Here is a 23,071-nt window from a genome sequence, read left to right as displayed (position 1 = left end):
GTTTTGTAGAATGCTGAGTTTTTAATGTATCACCAGTACCAGAAATGATAAATTCCTGGATAAGAAAAGCACTAAGAAGGGAATGACAAAAAAAAGAGAGAGAGAGAGAGAGAGAGAGAGAGGAAAAAAAAAAAAAAAAAAAAAAGAGGACAGAGCACGGATAAAACACACATATATCAAACCAACCCACCAAAAGGCCACTCAAGACAAAAGAATTGGAGAGTTAGTGCTGGGATCCCTACACAGGGTATTACAGGGTGGATGGATTTGGTGCATATAAATGGTGGTGGCAAGTGAAGTTGCTGTGAAAAAATCCCAGAATCAACTTTTTTTAGCAATAACAAGCCTGAATTTGGAACAGCTGAGAACAGATCGCCCTGGGAGAAAGAACAAATGGATGCAAATCTTGTTTAAGGGCATTTTTCTAGATGATGGATTCATTAAAAGGCATACTAGGATTTCCTATGCCCAGAAAGGATTTTAGTACAGATGCAATGCATTCCTAACTGAGGAAGAAGATGCTCCCCTGCCTGACATTCAACTCTCTGCTTGGTCTTAGCTGTCAAGGCAGGAAAATAAGACCTCTGCAAAATGTGTGTGTGTGCATGCATGTTTGCGTGCTCAGACATTACAGACATAAATTAACAGTCTGGCATCTGATGGGTATTACACATGCTACAAAAAACATGATATAGCATGAAAGCAGACATGTTTCACATAACACAAAAGCTCTGTATATCAAAAATAGATTCAAATCATGTGAATGATATCCTGTGGCTTCTGCAGAAGATTAAAGCATTGGTACATTCATATAAAAATGCGAAGATTTAGCAAAGCAGTGCACCCTGCACAATGACTCTTTGTTTCACCAAGCACAGAGCCTGGCAAAAAAGAACCCTGAAAGAATATATCTGACCAATTTGGGCCTGGTAGGTGGGCTCCAGTCCATGAAAAAGGGAGCTACAGATCTTAAGAAACATACAATGAAGAAAAAACCTGTTAGCCCTGAGCTAATCTATGAGCTAATCCCTCAGTGAGAAAGCAACATCAGACCAAACTTCTAAATCCTGACTGAAAAGCTTGATATAGATTAACGACAGAATTTGCCTGCACAAGCTTAGCATGAGGAATGATTTATAAAACAAGAAGGAAGACCACTAATTCATCCCTCTCTGTTTCAACAGCATTTAACACAGGGGTTCAGACCTAATTTTTGAAGCATGCAATAAAACTTGATGTTTTAATAATACTTTCCACGCATTTGCATTGATCTAGTGCTCTGCTATCTCACAGTTCTGCAAAGAGAAGAGAGAGGTATTAGAGTATATTTTAAATTGCTTTTCTCTCATTTATTCACTCACCCATTTCCAACACACCTGGGGAAATGCAGCCATGGGCACCAATGTCTAATTCTTTTATCCCTGGATTATTAGGGATAAGTTTAGGAAAATCATTGCTACTGAAGCCAGACTAAGCACACCATTCAGGATAAGCAAAGGAATTGAACTAGCCCCCAGCATAACACTTTCCCCTCTCCACAGTGACATCCCATATGTCTTAATATAATGCTCGTTAATCATAAGGTAACTTCCTTGCACTACTCCATGATGCTGAGTCCAGTGAGATTTTAATTAGATCCAGAGGGTCAAGTAAGTGCTGATACACCCCTAGGCTCCCAAGAGATGCTCAGAACCTTGCAGGGTAGCTGACTGCAGGCTGGATTTCCTTCCTGGCACAATTGCATCTTTTCTGTTATGCCTTTAAAAGATTTGGAAATGCCTGATAAGATAGCATGCAAAATCTGTACTCTGAATATCTTCTTCCATGCCTTCATGCTGAGGTGCTTAGAGGCAAGACCTGCTGCTAGAATGCTGTGGGTCTACAAGGAAAATCCTAAAAGAGGCATTTGATGCCCAGCATGAAAAAGCCAACAGAGCTGCGCTTTGCAGATATTCATGTCTTCATTTCATGACCCAACGGTTCAGGTCAGTGATTCATGAAATCTGTAAAACAACCTCCCTCCCTCTGCAAATGTCAGATATATGCAAATCATTCCTTCACTAAAGCAAAACTCTAGGCAATCAGAAATGTGACTTTTCTAATGAGACACAACCACTATGGCAGACAGCAGTGTGTGAACCAAAACCTCAGCCCTGGATGACTCTGAACTTGCCATGCTCTTCAAAACATGAACCTGAATGAGCACCTGCAAAACCATCGGTATCTTGATACTGGGCCAGGTTTTAATCTAAATAGATAATCAGTTTCTTAACTTGGATCAAAATACCAATTGTCCCTGCCCATTTCTTGCAGACTCATTGTCCAATGACACATGATTTATTAAAGAAATATATTTGAGGCAGTATTCCACCATAGATGGTGTATCTCTCATCATATGCCAATGAACTGGGAAAATCAAATCTTTTCCATGAGTTGAGGAGGGAATAAATAACAGATAAGCTGGGCTTTCTTTTTTTAATACCAAATAAATTAACATAAGCTTACATTACACCTATAGAAGGTCTGTAAGTTATCTGGCTCATTCCTGTAAATGTCAAACATTCATACCAAAACCCCACAGTTTTGCATATTGAGTTATGAAGATGTTTTACTCTAGGAAGCTCATTAAAAATAGAAAAGAGGGCTGCTTTTCTTCATTACTATTCGTATCCCAAATCAATAAAACAGATTAACCAAACAACTGTGAGATTTTTAATGCTGGACTAAAATCCTGTCATGTAAGAATGTCCATACAGTATCAGAATTGCTGGATGGTTTAAACACTCTCCAAGAGAGGCCAGAATCAGGTACTCTGATATAAATGATGCACTGATGGAACTGTCAGAAACGTATTTGTCCTTGACACCATCCTGGTGTTAGCATGTGCAAAACAATTTTAAGAAAATCAAACTAATCATGAAAAAAAGAATGAGATTATTATTATCTAAAAATATAAGGATTAACATCAGCCAATAGCATAAAGCAAAAAAGTGAACAAAGCATCCCCAGGGTTGACTTAGAAGTCTAAAAATTTTATGGAAATGTCACAGACATTCTTTGCACACTCAGTCTCTCAAGGCTATTGGTATTTCATTGAATAACTGAAATGAGCTGAGGGTCACTGCTACTATTTGATATACAGACCCATTATTGCCCTTTCCCTCTGGTATATATATTGTGTCATCAGAATTGTGAGCATATTTTCTCATGGCTACTTGAATTTAACATGGAATACGAAGGACTTTAAACACACACAATTCTTTTTTTTTTTTAAATCCAAACATAATTTGCCCCATTATTATAAATTTATAAGGAGGTAATTTTTCCTATTTAATAAGAAAACAGATTTAAGATTCCATGTGCATGAAGAAAAGTGTTACTAAATTTAGTTTTCCCAATGCTTAGGCTCTGTTACTTGTGTAACTTCTCAAGATGTTATCTAAAATAATGGGACATTTGGGAGCTATTGAAATTTGTAATAATAAAACAGAGTAATCTGTAAAAACACAATGCCTTAATTATTTTGCTGTTTAAAATTTCTGTTCATATCTCTTGCACAGAGACCACTCACTTAACAATGGAATTAGTAATATTTTCAGTGATGCACTTGATAATTCTTCATCTTACCAGATCACATAAGTTAGAGACAGCAGTCTAGCTGAGGAGACCACTTGTCACTGCAGACAGATGAATCACACCAGGACTTTTCCCCTGTTTTGTTGTGTAAGACTTTCTGCCCAAATACATGAGAAGCAGTGTGCAATGTCATATGTAAATCTGCCTCAGAAGGACAGTTTTAACCTCCAGTCACCTCCTGCCCTTGGAAAGTTGTTGGCTACTTCTGAAAATAGCAGCAGAAGGACACAGGGTGCAGGATGGAAATGTGCATCATGGGGTGAGCAAGTTCAGTTCCTGCCTCCTAAGCCTAGACCTCATGTCTCTGCCACATCTACCACCACACTGGCCATGTGGATTTTCCCCTCTGCTGAAAAGCCCATGGAGAGGCAATATGAGATGAATGTGTTTTTGATTTTCTTTAGAACTGTTTGTTTTCTTCCTTGTCTTTCCTCCCCATCCCCTCTCTTCTTTTTCCCTTTCTTTCCTTTTTTTCCTTTTCTTTCTTCCCCCTAACTTTGAAGTTGATGTTAAAGTTCAGTGTGTCACCATTTGAAGATGACATTGATACATCTTTCACTGTCTTTTTAAAAAGCTGCCTCTATAAACCAACTGTTCAACTAGAAATACTTTCAGGTGTCTTAGAAATAATTTAAGTAGTTCTCTTATTTCCAGCAAGTACAACCAGTAATAGTTTTCAAACTCAAGCTGGTGAGAAGAGGGTGTTTACCTATTTTCTAAACTTCCCTTGCATTTTCTGAAAGGCTTTAGTGTTAAAAAGGGAAAGGCATGTGCCTTTGGAGCCATTTAAACCTCAGACAAAATGTTCAATCAGACACACTGCCTCATTTTTACACCATCACCAGCATGTCACTGAGAAAAAATGCAGCTTTCTCTGCCAAATGTGGGCAATGCTAAAGAACCATGAAACAAATGCTTACACAGACTTGTAATCCAGGATTTAAGCAATCAATGTGCTGTAGAGCACTATTCAGCTACATAAACCCAATGAACTTCAGCTTTTGTACTTCTTCTGTAAAAATATACATGAGCATATTGCCACACAGCTGCCTATATCCTTCAGAAAATGTTGCAGTTTCTCACAAAGGACCACTGACTTCAGGCATCACCACTAGCAAAGGCTACAGTCCAAATGAGCAGGCTCAAAAGCAAAACAAACTTACATTTGTTAAATTCTTGTGTGGGAGATGCTGGAGGAAAAGAGGAGGATGCTGGAGAACACTGGCTGGTCCAGTGCTGAGCCACCAGTGTGGTGCTTGTGGGAAGAACTGAGAGGTAATGCTGTTTTTAAATGACACTTTGCGAGTTTTTAAACTCCCTCTCCCCTGCAAACTGTGGCCATAAACATTCTGGTAGCAACTTCCTCAGTGATATTCTGGACCAAATTCCAAGTGAAATAAAATTATAATCCCTCTATCAACATTCCCCTCACATTTACAACTCCCCATTAAATGAGTGGAAATTTGATTTCTTTTTAGATAGCTCCAATTACAGCAGTTTATCATGCTCTCCTCTAATTACTGCATATAAATACATGCCATGTAACACAGTTTATTGTACCCTTAGTGTACCTAAAGTAAATAGAAACCAATGTGTTTCATTCAGCCCATGTATTTTGACACTCACATCAGATTTAGCAATTTGTCTTCATTACAATCCCTTGCACTGTTACTGCCACCCTTCTCAGTGCTGTGCTCAAGCTTCACAGCAGGAAGATTGATGAAGCTTGTGTATACTGATTTCTGACAAAAGCAGGGCACTTGAGAGGCACTGTTACCATTCTGATAGCACTGAGCAGGCAAAAAATTAGCTGCACTAAGCCAATACTCTGCTCCCACTTCTCCTCCTCTTCAATTAGGTTACATGACTTGGACCTTGAAAGGCTAAGGCTGCTGCAACACTATTTTTAAACCTCCTGCCTTCAGTTGCTTTGTCACTTCTGAAGAGATTTAACGTTCTGACCATGCTAATTAACAGCTACTTTTATTCTTTAGAGACACTCTGAACAGACAGGTTTTTCACCCTGACAAATGTTAAAAGATATTTTCTGAATGAATCTACAGTGGTAAATTTAAATAGCTATTTTAGTGTTTTGGATGAACAGATGCTATGGATAAAATTTTCAAAACTGGCTAAATGTCTGAAGAGCCCACACCACATGTACTCATCAGGGAGAGACTAAACAGCCTCAGCACTTTAAAAGCACCAACTTATTATATACCATTATCAAGAGGACAGAGAGGTCATCTCTCACTGCAGACAATTCATCCCTTCAATCACCAAGTCTCAAAGACTGTTGCTAGAATTGCACACTGAAGTCTGTAATTCTTCTGGCTCATTTTTTTGCTAAACACAAACAGGTCTTGACACAGCAATTCCCAACAAGCTGAACTGCTCAGTGGTGGGTGCAGAGGCTTTCTGTGTTGGAAGCATAAGTAACAAAGCCTCTGCAACAGAGTGTTTAGAAACAGCTCAGGGCAAGAAAACGTGCTCAGATCCATTTTCTGGGCTGAATGTGCAAGTCAATGAACTGCAGCCTGGATTCAACAATCCTCCCCCATCAAGTTGCCTATGTACACTGGAACGCAGACCAGGAACTATTCATGTTCTGGGCATCTCAGAATCAGCTGACACCACACAAGGGTGCAGATCCTGCATAAAATGGTTTAATTTTTATGCTTATTATGGGACCTCCACCACTCCCGCAGCTGTTTGAATAAAATCACATAGCAAAATCATTTGAGTTTGCAAAACGGTCAACCAGCATTATGAGGCATCTACAAAAACTGTGGGCAGAAAAAATTTGACAGACTGTTTTGTGAGGGGTTTTTTTTTTCCCATAGTTGAAACTTCACTAACATTCTCCACTTCTAGCTACTTCTTTTTAGAAAATTAGCATAATATGAGAAGAGAATTTGAAGTGTTAACATAGAAATATTAGAAGATAACACATGTCTTGAAGAAGGAAGTAAGAAGGAAAGAAAAGGCTGATGTATTTAATTATTGAAGGAGGATAAAGTCAAATCAACTGAAACTTGCACCTCACTTGAAAACACGTCACTATTCTCATTCACTTGCAAAGCAAGCAGGTAGCTCTCAGGACTGCCTTTCCTCTTTCAGATTGTTATTTAAATACTTCATCCTACCTACAAAATACTTGAGAAAGTCTGTGAAATAGAACAAATGCTTTTGTCTTGCTTCATGTGAGAAACTAATGTAATCAAGTGGTCATTTTCCTCCCATTTCAGGCAGAACCATTCCATTAATAAGAATCCACTAAAGCAAGAGACCATCCTGCATAAAATCTAGTGACATCCAATTTAAACCTTAGCAGCAAAATCCTACCTGATAACAAGCACTGAATACAAGTTCCAGCTTTGCAAGGCATTATAAATGTCAGAAAAAAATTAAGCCTTCAACTTGTGAGCTTAAAAAAAGAGCATTGATAATGCCACAATCAATGAAAAACCGAGAGACGCAATTCTTTTTTTACCCCCTCCTTCCAAAATGCCCAGACAAACAAACAAACAAAACCAAAAAAATGCTGCCAAAGCAAACAGAAAATCTCAATGATTATAAAGGGAGTAAATTTCTGACTTCTTTATGCATCTTTTTTAGGCATCAGGGTCTAGACATGTTTCTGCACTCCCTTTGAACAAATTCTTTGGTAAGTGTAAGTCCTGTGACATCAGCCTGAGGTACCATTAAAAAAACCCATGTGGACACAGGTCCATACATCTAAAGAAGACAATTAAAGGAGGAATGAAGAAGAAATGCACATCTTACCTGGGCCTCAGTACGTACTTGGCAACAGAATTCTCATGCAACTTATGAGGAAAGTTACTTAGATTCCCTTTTCCTAAGCATGGGAGCCTTAAAAATACACATGTAGTCCTTGCTGATAATTCATGTTTCCTCTGGTATAGACAGTGACAGACAACTCCAGAAGAACCACTCTAAGCCATCACAAGGGGTGGTCTGGAGACAAGCACTGGCTCTACACACAACTACAGTGACTAACATCTGCTATCTTGTATCACCTCATTTTCCTAACAGCTTTGGTGAAAGAGGTGAAAATACTGGTAATAATGAAATTTTCTAAGTAAATACTGGCAAGTATTTACAGGGTATAGCGTCTCTGCCACAGACAGGCTTATTAAAAATAATTAAAAAGTTTTATCCTGGAAAGATCTGTCAGTGGCTCAGGCAGACACTGGACAAAGGGGAACAAGGGTTGCTAGGTCAAGTACTAATCAGAGCTTTTCAAAGGGAGCCAAGTTTGCTCTCCTTTACACCAGACAGACTCCTGGAAGAAGGGTATGAAATGAAGCCGGAAGGGTAACACTGCACTACTGGGAAACCAGGGCTGTCTCCGCAATTAAGGCCTCCCCAGGGGGTTAATTACACAGAGACAGACAGGCATTTCAGAAAACCTTTCTCAGTTTGCCACAGGAACAAGCACAGCTTGACCAGGCTGGCTCTGGATCCCAGCCTATGTGCGGATGTGCAGCAGGAACAAGCCTCCCAGGAGGCAGCCATGGGCATTGGTCCAGCAGCAGCTCAGAGGGGCAGTCTGACCACCAGGGCTGGGTCTCCACCAGAGTGCAATTCCCTTTTCCACTCACTCTTCCCAGGTGGGCTTTACAATGAGGTCAATGCAGGACACACTGCTCCTGTTTCTCCTCTCTGTGACCACCGCTCCACTTCAGTCCCCATTCACAAGCCTTGGAGCAGTGTAAGACATAAATTTTCCCCCTACTGCATCTTCAGTTCCCAAAATCTTGCAGATTGTTATTTTTTCAAGCAAGATACAATTCAGGGGAAAGAACAGATTAACTTGTATTGATGACTAAAGCTAAATTCCTATAAGTAACTAATTTGTTTTATTTTTGCCATTGAAAGTAGTGCTCACCCATCTGTATGGGGACCCTTTGGAAAATGTGTATTTGGCATGTTTCACTGAGATCTCTGAGGCAAACACATAAATCACAGAATTTCAGAATTATGGAATCACAGAATGGCTGATGTTGGAAGGGACCTGTGGAGCTCACCGAGTCCAACCCCAGCTAAAGCAGATTCATCTACAGCTGGCTGCGTAGGATCACATCCAGGCAGGTTTTGAGCATCTCCAGAGAGAGAGACTCCACAACCTCTCTGTGCAACCTGTGCTAGTGCTCTGTCACCCTCACAGAAAAGAAGCTTTTCCCTCATATCCAGATGGAACTTCCTGCGTTTCATTTTGTGCTAACTTGTGTCCACCGGGATTACCTGGTCCTTCTCTGCAGAGCAAAGAACACTTACAGACTCAGGATTTGAGCAATAGACACATTTCAAAATCAATACCCCTTTCATTCCCTTTGTGATCTTTTCTCATAGTATAAACTGGAAAACTTGAAGTTATTGGAATATATGATTACTAACTTTACAACTTAAATCTTAAGAAGGGAAAAATCCTTGTATTCCCCTCCATTTATTTATGACATGGAATGTGTAAGAATCTACAGTGAATTATCAAGAAAAAAATGCAACTCAAACTTGTATAGTAATAATCAACCTTTCTCTACTGTGTTCTGCACCAACCAAAATAATTTGAGATTTCTAGCAAATAAAAAACGTAATGAATATGCTAATATGTATTTTACTACATTTTGCTGTCAGAAAGTGATTGCTTTGGGAACTGCTGTGTCCAGATGTTTTTTAGCTTGTACAGATTTGAAGAACACTTCCTAAAATACATAGTAAGGATGATTGATTATGTGGGACAATATGGTTCTTTTTACTTGTACCAACAGGAATCAAAATTTCCTTACTCCACAAATAGACAAAAGAACAGAGTCAAGGAACTTTTACCCAAAGGAAAAACACCCACAGCATGGTGTACAGCAACGTGAAAGAAAACACATGTGGCAACCAGTAGTTTACTGGATATCACTCTATATCCAACACATGTGAGCTCCTTATAAAAAGAAACATTCATCACAAGGGCCAAGGGAATGGTTTAGATACTCTCTTTTAGAAGGCAAGTTTTAACTTGAAAATTGTTGTCAACAGTCCCAATAAGTGAAAGCTAAAAAAAAAATCACTGATTGTGATAGTGCAGTAAATGCAAAAAAGTTCTAAGTTTGTTTTCATCCAAATTATCAGTTTGCACATTAGATCCAAGAAGCAAAATTTAAACCAGTTTAACATGAGAGACTAAAAATCTTGGCAGGGTTGGGGTCATTCCACATATTTTTAAAAAATATTTTGCTCTGGATATTCTACATTTCTGTCACAAATAAAATTTAGGAGCTACAATAAAAGACTTAACTGAAGTAGATTAGAGGTGGAAAACAAGCGTTCAATTTTTGTTCAATTTTTGTTCAATTTTTTTCCCATGCTTGTGAATTGCAAAATGTTTTATTTCTTCTGTATAATCTGGCAAATCCCAGCTTTGTGTGAGTCTGTTATAAATGAGGAGAAAGGAGCATACCATTCTCCTGCAACAGGAAGAAGTGATTTTAAACTACAAAAACCAGCAGACCTCTTAACATGTATTTTCCACTTAAACTTACCTCTAAAAAATGTTCTGCTTGCTGTTCCCGATCCAATTTTCTTGATGTCGTGGTAATCAAACCTGTGAAAACAAGATGACATTTGATTGTCAATAGCCATTGAAAAATATATATCTTTATCAACCTGAATACAAATTAATTTTTAAAACACTCAAAGGGAAAAAAAATCTACTTGAAGCTGTATCAGACACAAATCTCTTGACATCTGTCAAGCATTTTATTTCTCAGTTCAACCATTATCACTTTATGATCAGCAATGAATCTTTGAAGTAAAATGCTGTGAGAAAAGTAACTGAGAAACAGTTAACTGTGTGTCTACAGTTAACATGCTACATTTATTACAGTGAATGAAAAAAACTCACTAAAGAATCACTATTTGTCTTATGATTAATAGTTTCAATGAATCATTTGCATTTGACTGAAATTCTTCTGTAGAAAAACCTCATTAAAGATTTCAGAGTTCTCAAACAATTAATGGGATAGGATTCTGATTACTTCCACACCAAGAATACTTGACAAAGAAGGTTATTTCTGTAATAACTACTTGTATACATAATGATTTCCAAATGTAATAATTCTAATGCACTAAAGGATTTGTACTACAATTTCATCAACTTTTTCCATGCTCAAATTGAATCTTTAAAATAAAGTACCTTTTTACATGAGGATGATCAAGATATCTTTTTTAAAGCAATGTACTTCCATGAGTGATTAAACTCCTGTGAGATTTATACCACGGAAACAAAAGGAAACACTTCCAAAGTTCCCTCAAGAGAAGTGATGCATACATTCTAGAACATAGCTTAGTTTTTTATTTTGTTCTTACTAGAGAGTCAAAGGACAGATTTGGGTTTTCCCTCATGCAAAACATTTCTTTGGATAGAAAAATGCATTATGTGCTTGTTTTTTGATAAACCAACTTTTCCAAGAGATAAAGCTGATTTGGGAGAAAATGCCAGTGGGCCAAGTTGTTCTCAAGAATTCATCATCTTTAAGATTACCAAGGGCAACAAGAAAATAAATTCTTCCTGGATTAACTATCTACTTATTGAATTAATCAGACCAGCCAAGCATCTTAACACAAATCCATTATGACCCTGAATTCTTAAAAAACCCCTTCAGCAACATCTACACTAGACTCCTAGTTCCAGAAGGCTTCTACAGCTCCAGCTCCTCATATGCTATCACCTTCTCTCCTTGGAGGAATCCATTACCTATTTCGGTGAGAAGGGGAGAAATATTACTTGAAGTAATGGGTTGAAATGAACAAAGAAAAGTGCACTCTGCTTCCAGGATTTCAGACTCGTTACAAAATACATCAGACCACAGAAGTGACACTCAAGGGGAGGTCACAGAAATTAGGAGTGAACCATTACAATTACATGGAAGAAGCTGGTGCTGGCAAAAAGCTGAAAAAACAAAACTGGGATTGCCTGCATCAAGCAGTTGTAAGTATTCAAAACTGTTACACCATATGGGAGACATCTATCTACTCACTGCAAGAGTTTAAATAGGAGTGACAGCACAGATGATAAATTGGTGTCATTCACACAAGGTCCCCCCATGCCTAAAAAGATCTCAAAGATACGGGCAGGAAATTCCTAATAATGAAAGATGTTTAGCCCCAATAAATTGATAAAGATTTCAAATTTGAAATATCTCTATTCATCATATGCATGGCCACTATAGATATTTATCAAGCACAACCTAATCACAGATTGGAATATGATAATTTTTATACTATCTTCCACTTCCTTCATTCCTAATTTGCCATTGTGAACTCTACCTGCTTTCTTCTTAAACAAGAGATCACTAGATGTAAATTATAGGTCTCTGTCCTCATCATCTTCTTCAGGCAGAGAAATTCACATTCCTTTTGAAGACCAAGAGCTAACATTTGAAACTGAGTATCATGAACTCTTAGAATGAATAATACTTGTCTTTCATTGGTAAAACTAAACTACTACTACTGCTCCTCCTCACAAAACTACTGTTATCACAAAGGAGGTTTTTTGTTTCCATTTAATGTGGAGCCTTTTTGACTGCAGTAATTGCCAGAATGCCTTCAGATCTGAATTTTCTTCTAAAAGAGATACATGAACATATAGCAAACCTCTACAGCTGGACTGACTGTATTTTAAATGTAGCAGATCTTAGGAGATTCATCACTCAGATTTAACAGGTAATGCTAAAGCAGACAGGTCGCAGACCATCACCATCAGTTCTGCAGACCTGATTGTGAAGTATGTTGATTGTGAACCATCACAACTGCTTGTTTTTGCTTCAAAGACAGCATACAACACCCATTCTGGGCAGTTTCATCAGGCTGTTAAAATAATGTGCAGAAACTACTGTTCCTATGTGTGTGCAGTCATGAGGCCTTTAGTTTCCTCTCCTGTTCTCTGCCCCACCCATGATGACACCTATGATGGCCTCATTGCAGCATCCTGGCTGCTCACTGCCACATACATTCCTGACATCAGGGATGGATCAGGCTGTCCAACACTACTGCTCAAAATATAACTACACATAAAATCAGGTCTCAATTACTTGATAGTATTTACTGAATTATTGTAATGTATTGATATGGATATGGTTCTTTCAGGTTATAAAACTGTATTTCAAGAAATCATGAAGAGTAATCATCAAAACTGAAAAAATAAATATGCCAGTTATGTCTAAGACTACCCACAGCTTTACCAGTCCAGTCTCAAAGAAATCAATTTCCTGGGTTTTATGAAAACCTTACTATGTTCCTCCCTCCTGTGTTCACTACTCCATGTCACAGATACACAATAATTGCAATATTTAGCAGGATGTAGAACTTTATTTTCCAGACACTGGGGCAACTGAGAAAAACTTGACTTTTCACAAGAGACCATATCCCAGGTTTAGTTCTTATCTAACTGTAATAAATTGTCATACTCTGCTATGGCGTAAAGGCATTTTCTGAAGAAAATAACTCACAGAGAAAAATAAACCCTAGGAAATAATGTCAGGCTGCACTCCTGGCTATGAGAAAGTCACAAGGGGACAATGATAAAAAATGACCCTTCCTTTTTTTTCCCTATCTTCAATATGTGCTGTAGCCCTTATGGACATAGCCATGTGGACAGCTCTCCAAACCCAGCTGGAAAATACAGCACACATTTATCAAAAAATAGTCAAAACCATTAATAGGCTTCAGAAGTTGTTGTACACCTCTCAAATAGTTTCCCTCAAATTTGCAGGGAAACATCATGGTCCTGCTAAAGGCAGGAGATATTTATAACTGTGATCTTTAAGAACATCCACAGAAGTGAAGAGGAAAATTGTATTCAATAGAGAAGCTATTTACAGTAAAACCAGCTGCTTACAAACAAGGTTATGACATTCTGCTCACAGAATTTCATACTTTGATTTTGTGAGTTAAAACATCTCTCTCTTAATCCTGGCACATCTGCTCCTCAGACCACGTAAATCAGTTGTTTTGCGAAACTCCAAAACATTATTTGACCAAATACTTCAGCTTGGGGATAACTTGCTATATAAGACCTTGGAGGTCTTATACAACTTGCTTTTCTATGGTACTTGTCATTTTTGCTGTTGGAATATTTTTGCCATCCTAACAAATGAGTAATTATTGTTCTACTCCTGTTACAGAATTTGGAAATGCTGGAAGGTGAACAAGCTCACTCTACACAACATGTCCCATAATACTGCAGGACACAGTCTCAACTCCGAGCTGACACTGACAGGGGAATATCCTATCAAAACCTCATGTACATTGGATAAGATCTTAACAGTGTCCCAAAACGTAACCCTATAAAAGGAAATTCAGCATGTAGATGGAGAAGAAACAGCAATGATCTTCATCTCATCACTCTGTAATGAGGATGGGGCAACCAGAGATGTAGGGTGGGTAACAAGGCAGACCTGCCTCAGTGCTTAGACGCAGTCTTAGTGACACAGAAGAACAGGACCACCACAAAGAAATCCTGACAATTTAGCCAATACATCAGCCTATGCAATCTTCAGCCAATGCATCATCTTACAATCACCAGTTTTAAGGGCTCAGATGTGTGATTGAGACATTTGAGCAACACTTAGCACTGGTGCTTAGGATAATGCTTTTAGCAAATCGGGATGTGCTAAAGAAGGGAAAAGTTCAGTGAAAGATCCAAACCCACCTGAGATACTTTGCACTTGCAATTAGTGAAGCCTGCAGTTACTACAGTGCAAATGAAGAAATATAACTAATCAGCAAACAGCAGCTTTGTGATAGGTCTGATGTCATAGGAGTAATGCCAGGCATGTGTGTGGATAAATGTACACGTATGTCTGTATGAACATGACACAAAATCAGGAATAGTTACAAATTCAACAGTATGACTAATGCTTCATAATTTTTTAAGGTTTTTTTTCTTTTTTTTAGAATTTGATAATGATAAAAGTGAAGGATTTAATCCATGCTCTGCCTTCAGTTACCTCTCGTTTCACAGAAGGGTCCTCCCAGAAATAAAACCTGTGTGCCTGTGTGTGCTGAAGTAGACAGACAGTGCTACCTAAATAAATACATATATACAGTATGTGCAGTCAGATATTATATTATGTATATGCATGTGTGTGACGTTTTGCATCTACCCCACAAGTTGAATATTAAAAGTTTTCCTAAAATGCACATATTTACAGAGGTATATTTAGACTTTCATTTTTTCCATATATATGCATTATTTGAAGTATTTTTGTTGAAACAAATGAATTAATTAATTCAAATTTCTTCTGTGGACATAGCCACAGAAGAAAAATTCCTAAAGGGCTGTTAAGTGCAATGGCTATGGCAGAGGAAATCTTGAAGCACTGGAGAGTTTGAGCAGTATTACACAGAGAGAAGCACTGCTCTGGGTTTGCTTCTTCTGATGCTTATTCTCTACACATCCAAAACAGCCCATGGCTGTAGGTGCGATAGTAACTGAACTGACCCTTGACTTAGAAGAAATTCACATATTTTTCAGTACTATGGCACTTAGAGACCAAAAATTAGTTTGCCACAGGCTATTTTCTGACACAGATTGAATTTCCCTAATACGGCTGTGAAGCCAAGGAGAGTTCAATAGCCTTCTCCTTATGAAATTAAATTATTTTCATTCAACCTGTGGAAGGATAACCTTACCTGAGCTGTTTCCTGAAGTACTGCTTAAAAGATAACAGAATTTGGTATGGAGAGACAGCATATTTTAATGCTAACTCTGGAAGTGCTGCAAATTTTATAGTATAAGGAATATTTTTTTAAAATGAAATTCTGAAGAACTCCTTTATTGATTTTTCATTCTCAAACTTTGTTTAGGTGAAATATGAAAAAAGTGTAAGACAGGTAACAAGCAGTTTAAAGTAAAAGAAGCCAATAAATTTCTCTGTTTTAAGATGAAGGCTGTGTCTTCATAGAGATAGGAAGCTGAGAAAGAAACAACATCATCCCCTTCCCTGGCAAAAGATTAATAGGATACAATTCACTGCATGTTCTACTGTCCATTAATTTTTTTCCTGCTCTGCATGTTCATAAAAACCATTTATTAAGAAAATAAAAGTTGGGGAATGGATGGATTGGAAGTGTAACAGGGGACTTCAGGTTATTTTGTAGGGCTTAAACACAAGCTCAGAACATACTGCCTGGCCCCAAGTCATAGCAGTACATGCTTTACACCCTTCCTACTTACAGTGGAGTCAGGATCTTTGCCTGGGACTGCCAGGCAGCACAAGGCCATGTATGTCCCACGACACATACACAGAGATGGTCTGGATGGATTAGCTAAGGTCTAATCTGAAAGATTTCTAGTCCCTAGGTGATGAGGGAAACTTCCTCCTCATTCAGATATTGATTCTCATTTTCAAAGAGAACAATTTCGAAATGGAAAAAAGAATACAAAATTAGACACCTTTCTCCACAGAGTTCTTGTGCCCTGTGAGATGCTCGGAGCATCTTGCAACATTGCACCTGTCCTGTCACAGTCCAAAGTGGATGTGCTTCCCAGTCTGCCTTTCTCAAATACTCTAAGGAACAAGTATATGGAAAGAAAACTACAAGGAGATATACAAAGGAAATTTTCTGTAGAGCTAGCCCTGAAAGCTTGGAAAAATAATGCCTTGGGATTGTTTGCTGGAAACACAGGCCTTTTCACCCTACCAGTTAAACAGACAAAAGGAATAAGTAAAACAAACACTGCTTTTACAAAAATGTTCCATAAATTCAGTGACTGGTTACACACACTGCTCATTCACCAAAGCCCCAGGGCTGAATCAGCAGAAATTCATATGGGAGTTTATGGGTTTACTAGAAATCTACAACATTTATTAACATTACACACAAAGGTATGAAACAGCCTCTCCGCACATTTATGAACACAGAAGAGAGTACGCAGCTGCTGAGAAATACAGCCATCAGCTGTCAACTGCCCCACTACTCTTTGAAAGTAAATTTAAGTCTTTAGATGGATTAAAAAAAAAGGGCAGCCACAATAAATAGCATCAGGATTTGCACCATATATTCAGGAACGTAAAACTATTGCGTATTCCTAACCATAGAAATGTCGAAATGAATAGCAATAACCAGGGTAATTCTATTATCCACAGGCAGTGAGAGGCCTTGTAAACACTCTAACAGCACATTCATCTCCTGCAATAAATTAGGGATCGACAAAGCAAAATTGAATTTCAAAGATAAATGATAGAAAACGACGTACATTTTACTTGGAGATGTAAACAAACATATCATTTTATATAATTACACATGTAAACCTCTAATTTAGAAAGACTGTATTCTGATCTAAATGAATGATACTTCATTGAACAAGAAAGAGAACCCACCAGGCGAGCCTGTGCAATTATGTGGAGGACTGCTGCTTTATTGTTTTTCCTGAGGTGACAACGAGAGTGGAACGACCTTTTGAAACAAGCTAGGTATAAAAAATGATTGCTTTTTTAAAACAGTTACATTTTCTAATGCATGGTTATGTCAGAAAAAAAAAAAAAAAGGAGAAGCTGAAGCAAAACCTTTTTGTTCTTCTTTTCTTGTCCCTTCTGTCTCTCGTTAAAGAGTTCCGTCAGCTTATTGCTGAAAATATCAAAACTCTGAATGAAATGCACAGCAAACATTCACTTCAATGAAGATTTTGGATTCTGCTTTCCTTTAAAAGCAGATTCTGGTTTTTTTTTTGTTCCTAGAATATGTTTAAAGTGACAATATGGTGTGCCAGTCTGTTCTGCCTGTAAAACAGGGGACTTAGAGGGACTCCCTTTCATTTTTCAAAACTCAGCCAGTGCAGTCCCAGGGAACTGTAGGCAAAGCCACTACTCTTCTAAATATTCTCCACTTGTGGAGTGGCCAGGATTTGTGTTCTGTGTATTCCTCCTGGAAGGTTATTTGCACATATGACTGCTGAATACCCTGGTTTCCAGTCTGCATTTATGAACAGTTTACATCTTCATTTTGGTCAACTAAACAAGACAACCTCCCTCTCACCTAATAAATTTGCTGTTACCTTCCCTGCAGTACAGTTCCCTCCTAAGCCTGATGGATGGAGAACACTGTGCTCCAGATAATGTCTACACAGCCACACTAGAGCAGCCTAACTACTTATTCCTGTGGATGCGTCTAGCAGGGAGCAGCAATCTCATATCAGTCCTCAAATACACTGTTTAGTTTACTCCATTAGTGAATTTCTACTCTTCAAACTCCCAGAGATCCTTTCTCTGGTTTTTTGCTTTTTGGTTTTTTTGGTTGTTTTTTTTTTTTTTTTTCCCCAAACCTTCTGGTTTGGATGATGCCTTCCAACCCTGCACGAGAGGAAACTCCCTCTTTTGAAGTCAGCATCACTGAAGAAACCACCAAATAAGATCATTTGTCTAGCCAATACTTGAGATAATCTGTTAATGTATGCCCTTCAGCATGCAAATTCCTTATTCAAGACTCATCATTTTTATTTCCTCTTTAGCCAGGCCCATACACACTATCAATTCAACAATTAATCTCCACGTCCTCCTGCCTCATAAATTCTGCAGTGCAACCGTATCAAATGCATTACCGAAATCCACGTAGATGACATACAAAGTATTTCTTAGAACATAATTTATCTTATCCATGACATCAGGATAGGCCGAAACAATTTACTTCTGGTAAACCCATGAGCACTTTTATCCCGTTTTCTATTTATTCTCATGTTTTTAATTATACTGTCCTTCAAAATACTCTTCAAAGCCTTGCAGTTGACAGAGGTCAGACAAATAGTTCTGTGACTGCAAGGCTTATTTCTTCACCCTGTCTTCCTGCTCTTTGGTGCTGACATTTCATTTGCTACTTTCCAGCTGCATGGCTTAATTCTCAGATTTTATAGTACCCCTCAGTATGTTACTTGCCACAGGAGTTGTATTTAAGGAGCCAATTCTTTCACATTTCTGCAGCAGAAATTATCATAGTTATTCTTACTTGATATAAGAGTGATGGCAGTGAGTTGCATTTGGCCAGGAAGAAGCCAAATTCAAACTTGCTGTGGACAATAGGATAAGATCTGAAAAGGTTGCTAGATCTAACCACAGTCACCACCTGACTGTGGTCACTTTGGACTGCAAATGGCTTCAGGCACCTCACAGGGATATGCTTCTTGAACTCAGGTGAGATGAAACTCAAAGTGCAAACCAAAATGCCTGCCCTCTAAAATGATCCCTCAGAACCTACCCTTAAGACTGCAAACACAGTCTGCGGTCCATAGTTGCTATATTTATATGGTAATATTCAACGTGCCCAAGCTGCACTGGCTCCTGTAGCACAACTGATGAGCAATTTCTCCGTGCTGTCATTGTTGCCTGAGTCATCTTTTGGGGCTGTGATACTCTGGAACAACGGAGCAAAAGCCCTTGAGGGACTGTCCCACAGGGGCTTAGCTCTTCTAAAACACTTCACACTTAAGTTCATGCTTTGTAGCGTAAGAAGGTTTTCAAGTTCAAATCCTTTGTTTAGGCTCAAACAAATACGTAAGAATAGAAACAGTACTCATATCTTCTTTTGCTTCCTTCCCATCAAAAGCACAGTGCCGCCTAAAAACCTAATTGCTAATATGATGCCTCAGCACGGATTTTAACATCTCCCTGCATCGCTTCCATTTTCAGGGAGAAATTACAGAATTCTATTTGGGTTATAATTAGCATATCATTATTAGAGGCAAAAGTAGCTATAAATATATCTAACTGGTGGTTAGCTTGGTAACCAGCACACATCATCATTAAACAATTTTCTTTCATTTTTTTGTGCACAAAGGCCTCGTAATTCTGCAAAAGCAATGACTAAGCCTAACTAGACTCTGGATATAATTTATGTTAATTAATTTCACTGTTTGCAGGAATGAAGACACGTAATATCTGCAGCAAGGGTGGTGGTGGTGTCACTTTCAGTGGAAAGGGGCTATGCAAATATTCTGCACCTTGGACCAGGATACATCATGAATTCTTGTTCGATCTCTTTCTCTGGCATATTATGACAAAAGAAGGAAAAAAGAATATTAAAGAAGTCTCCAACGTATGCTTTTGTATAATATATGCATAGGTCACAGCATGATGAAGTCCTGGTATTTTCCCTTCTCAATTGTGGAGGAGGTGTGGAGGGTGCGCAGGGCGCAGCTGTCAGCTCCCCACCCCCAATCTACACTTCCTCATTAGCTCTTAAAGAGAGTGATTTTGCATTTTTCCCTCAACCAAGCACTGTTCTCAACAACAGAAAACAACATCAGCTTTTTCCCCAAATGTGTTAAAAAAACCCCCAAAAAACAGGTGCTGATCCCACATGACCATCAATTCTCTCCAGCTCAGTAAAGCACAATGGTTAGAGTGGTGCCCTGTGCTACCTGCAGGTTCCCCAGGTCAAGTCAATCTCATCTTCATCTCTAACAAGAAAATGATTCATCGGTGAGGTGATCTTGCTGATTTGGAGGCAGAACACAGAGCTGTGGAAAGAAGCCTCACAGAAAAGATATATGGCCCTCTTTCACGACAGGCAACTCACACTCAGCACTGTCAAGATCTGCCTTGCCTTTCCCAAGGTGGTCTCCTGCCTGAGAAAGCATACTGAGACACCTCTGTTAGATTTACATCACACCCTCTGTCTTGGTCTGTAACCTTACATGGGGCATTTAATGTCTCCATGCTTCAGCTTCCCCTCCCATAAAACTGGGATAATGGGTACGTTTCTTTGTAAAGTGCCTTGTGACCCAAAAGGAAAAAAATTACTTCTGTAAGATATTATTAACTAACAATATCTTAAAGCTCTGCGATAACAGCACTAAGCATTTTCTAAACTTTGTCCTTTTTTTGCTCCTCTGAGCACAGATTTATAAACTGTTATCAAAGGGTAAAATACAGTGTTAGGTGTGACTCCCACTGCAGTGGCTCAGCACACAAAAAACAGCAGAAATGCACAGCAAAATTACAACAGGAACAGTAGCTGCTTTTCTCCGTGAAGCCCAGTGCCCCAGCCTTGTGAAACAGCTCAGTCCTTTGTGTAAATCCAAGTCTCCTTAGATACCCCCTCTTGCACAGGTCCCTTTTAGAAATATGATGGATGCGGATGAAACAGGAATGGAAACATATATGCATGAAAGCTCTCAAGGAAACAACAGTCAGGTTTAAAGGAATGGTCTATGCTGCTAAACCAAGGAGACGTCTGGGGAACATGCTGTTTACATCTGGGCACACAGCTCTGATAAGGTCCCAGCACTGACTTGTCAGCAGGAGATCTGTGGTTTGGTGACAGGACGAGGGCAACAAGGTTCCAGCACATCACCTATATAATCCTGCTAAGAAAAGGACAGATGATGGCCTTAAAGAGATCCAGGATGAGACAAAGAGAGTCAGCAATGAGTTACAGAAGCAGAAATAAGCCAAATTGCAATGCAAAGTCCTGTTAAGTCCTAAATGCATTTAGAAGATCTGTTTAAAACAAGACTTGTTCACTTCCTTGTAAGTCAAGAAGAACCCAAGAGACACAGTGAGGACTTCAGTTTCCCACAAGGGTCATCTTCACCGCAGCACTTGGATACCTATGCCTTGGTGTGCAGAGTGTAAGAAAAACCCAGTTCCAGATCAAGTTAAATAAAATAAAATGCCCTTCTGCCTTCACAAGGTCTCACACTGAGTTTGTTACAATTAATTGTGACACTCCTATTTCAGCTAGTTTTAATCTAGGCAACTTCTCACTAAAATGGATGCCATGTTTAACTATCCTGCTGACCACAAGCTGAGGAGAACCATGAGGATAATACATCCATCCATTGTGAAACCTATTCTGTGCTAACCTATCATGACTCAAAAGCTGGTTGTTATTGCACTACTGGATACAAAGGCTCCCAGGCAGAGTGGGATGCTTGGTGTGCTCATTTGCATCTCATTACCCAGCATGCTCTTCCTCCTCAGTGCTATTTTCATAGTGGCATTGTTGTCCGAGCCCTGGGAACAAGTGCAAAGATTTGGTGACTTTGGATGCATGCAGATCTTTTCTACTTGCTTTGCTCTCCCTTTATAATGAAGGGCTTTGCAAAGTGGTTAAAATGAATTGATTTTCCATTTTTAAGGCTGTATAGGTGTGGGTTTGGTTTTTTTTGTTTTTCTTTTTGTTTTTTTTTTTTGTTTTTCTTTTTGGTTTTGGTTTTGGTTTTTTTTCCCCAGTAGTTTAAGCTATCAGGAGCAATTCTTGAATAACAAATAAGATTACAGAAATGTGAGCCTAATGTTCCTCTCTACAAGGCACTCAAGCATGAAGGTTTTGATCGAAGAGTAAGAAATGAGATTTAACTTCCTTCTGATTTAAGTTTCATTTGTACAAAGAACCTATTTCAGCAAAATGTGATTGCAAGCTCATTATTCAGTGAAGGGCAAATATCTTCAATCGCAATCTAGTAAGATCAGCAGCTTTTTCTGTGTTACAAGTCTCAGTGAAGAGAACTGAACATACTGGCTTCTGTCATTGTCTGCATCTGAGACTGTGATGATTTCACCCTGTCCAATTCATTTCAAAAGCTGTAGCTTCCAATTAAATGTATAAGTTGTCAGCCAGAGTAAGTGTCTATCATTTGAGCCAGATCAGTTTTGGTTTCTGGCAGTTTTACTGCATCAAAGGGTAGATTTACAGATCAGTTACATTTTTTTATACAGTACTGAAGGGAATAAAACTGCCTCAAACATGGGACTCAAAACAACACTGAGTTACCTGTTTTCCATAGCTTTCAGTATGTTTTAACAAGCTGGAAATAAAACTTCATTCCTTACTGACTTGATAGTTTTCAACATGCACTTTAAAATATTTAAAAAAAATAAACTCTAAGCAAACCTAAGAACCTTAAAATCATGTTCTTTAACAACATCTGGCACACAAAAATTACATTGTACCCTATAAATGTCAATGAATTCAGCACTAAAAGCTTGCGTGAGGTATGAGGTTAGGCCCTTTTTGGGTTAAAAAGACTTCTCCCATTTTACAGATAAGGAATCTCAACTATAAAAGTAAAACTATGTGTTGAAGACTGGTGGTGTGCGTAACAGAAGCACGTTTAAAACACTTCAGTCTCTCAGGTTCATGCTTTAAGAATCTGAGCAATTTTGAGAGTCCTTCTTGAGATAAATAATGGGTAAATGTAGGTTAAAATAATGCAAAAATACTTGACATGGAGTCTCTGTGCAAGGAAAAACTATGCGTTTTAGGGTTTTAAAGGCTAAGACTCAGTACCTCCTTAAAATGGGCAGAACATGGCTCCTTGGGCTCCTTGTGGCAGGAGGCTGAGTGGCATTTCACAGCAAGATCCTGTGACGATGCTTTGAAGTGTTTGTGCTGTATAACCCCTGATGAATCAATCAGACTTCCT

At 38.6% G+C, this 23,071-nt stretch overlaps 1 protein-coding gene across 2 annotated transcripts in view; it reads right to left on the bottom strand.

The window, feature by feature from the left end:
* The window catches only part of FAT3 (FAT atypical cadherin 3), a 335,343-nt gene that overhangs the window by 126,211 nt on the left and 186,061 nt on the right, over nt 1-23,071 (bottom strand). For both annotated transcript variants that reach the window (XM_066175676.1, XM_066175677.1), the window contains one exon: nt 10,191-10,252. In XM_066175676.1, coding sequence (XP_066031773.1) covers nt 10,191-10,252 — 62 coding nt within the window. The remainder of the gene's footprint in view (nt 1-10,190; nt 10,253-23,071) is intronic.

The sequence above is a fragment of the Chamaea fasciata genome, unplaced genomic scaffold, assembly GCF_029207755.1.
Source record: "Chamaea fasciata isolate MVZ Bird 193981 ecotype frontalis unplaced genomic scaffold, bChaFas1.0.hap1 SCAF_2, whole genome shotgun sequence".
In the NCBI taxonomy this organism is placed as follows: Eukaryota; Metazoa; Chordata; class Aves; order Passeriformes; family Sylviidae; genus Chamaea; species Chamaea fasciata.
This window is presented reverse-complemented; position numbering and strand designations above follow the sequence as displayed.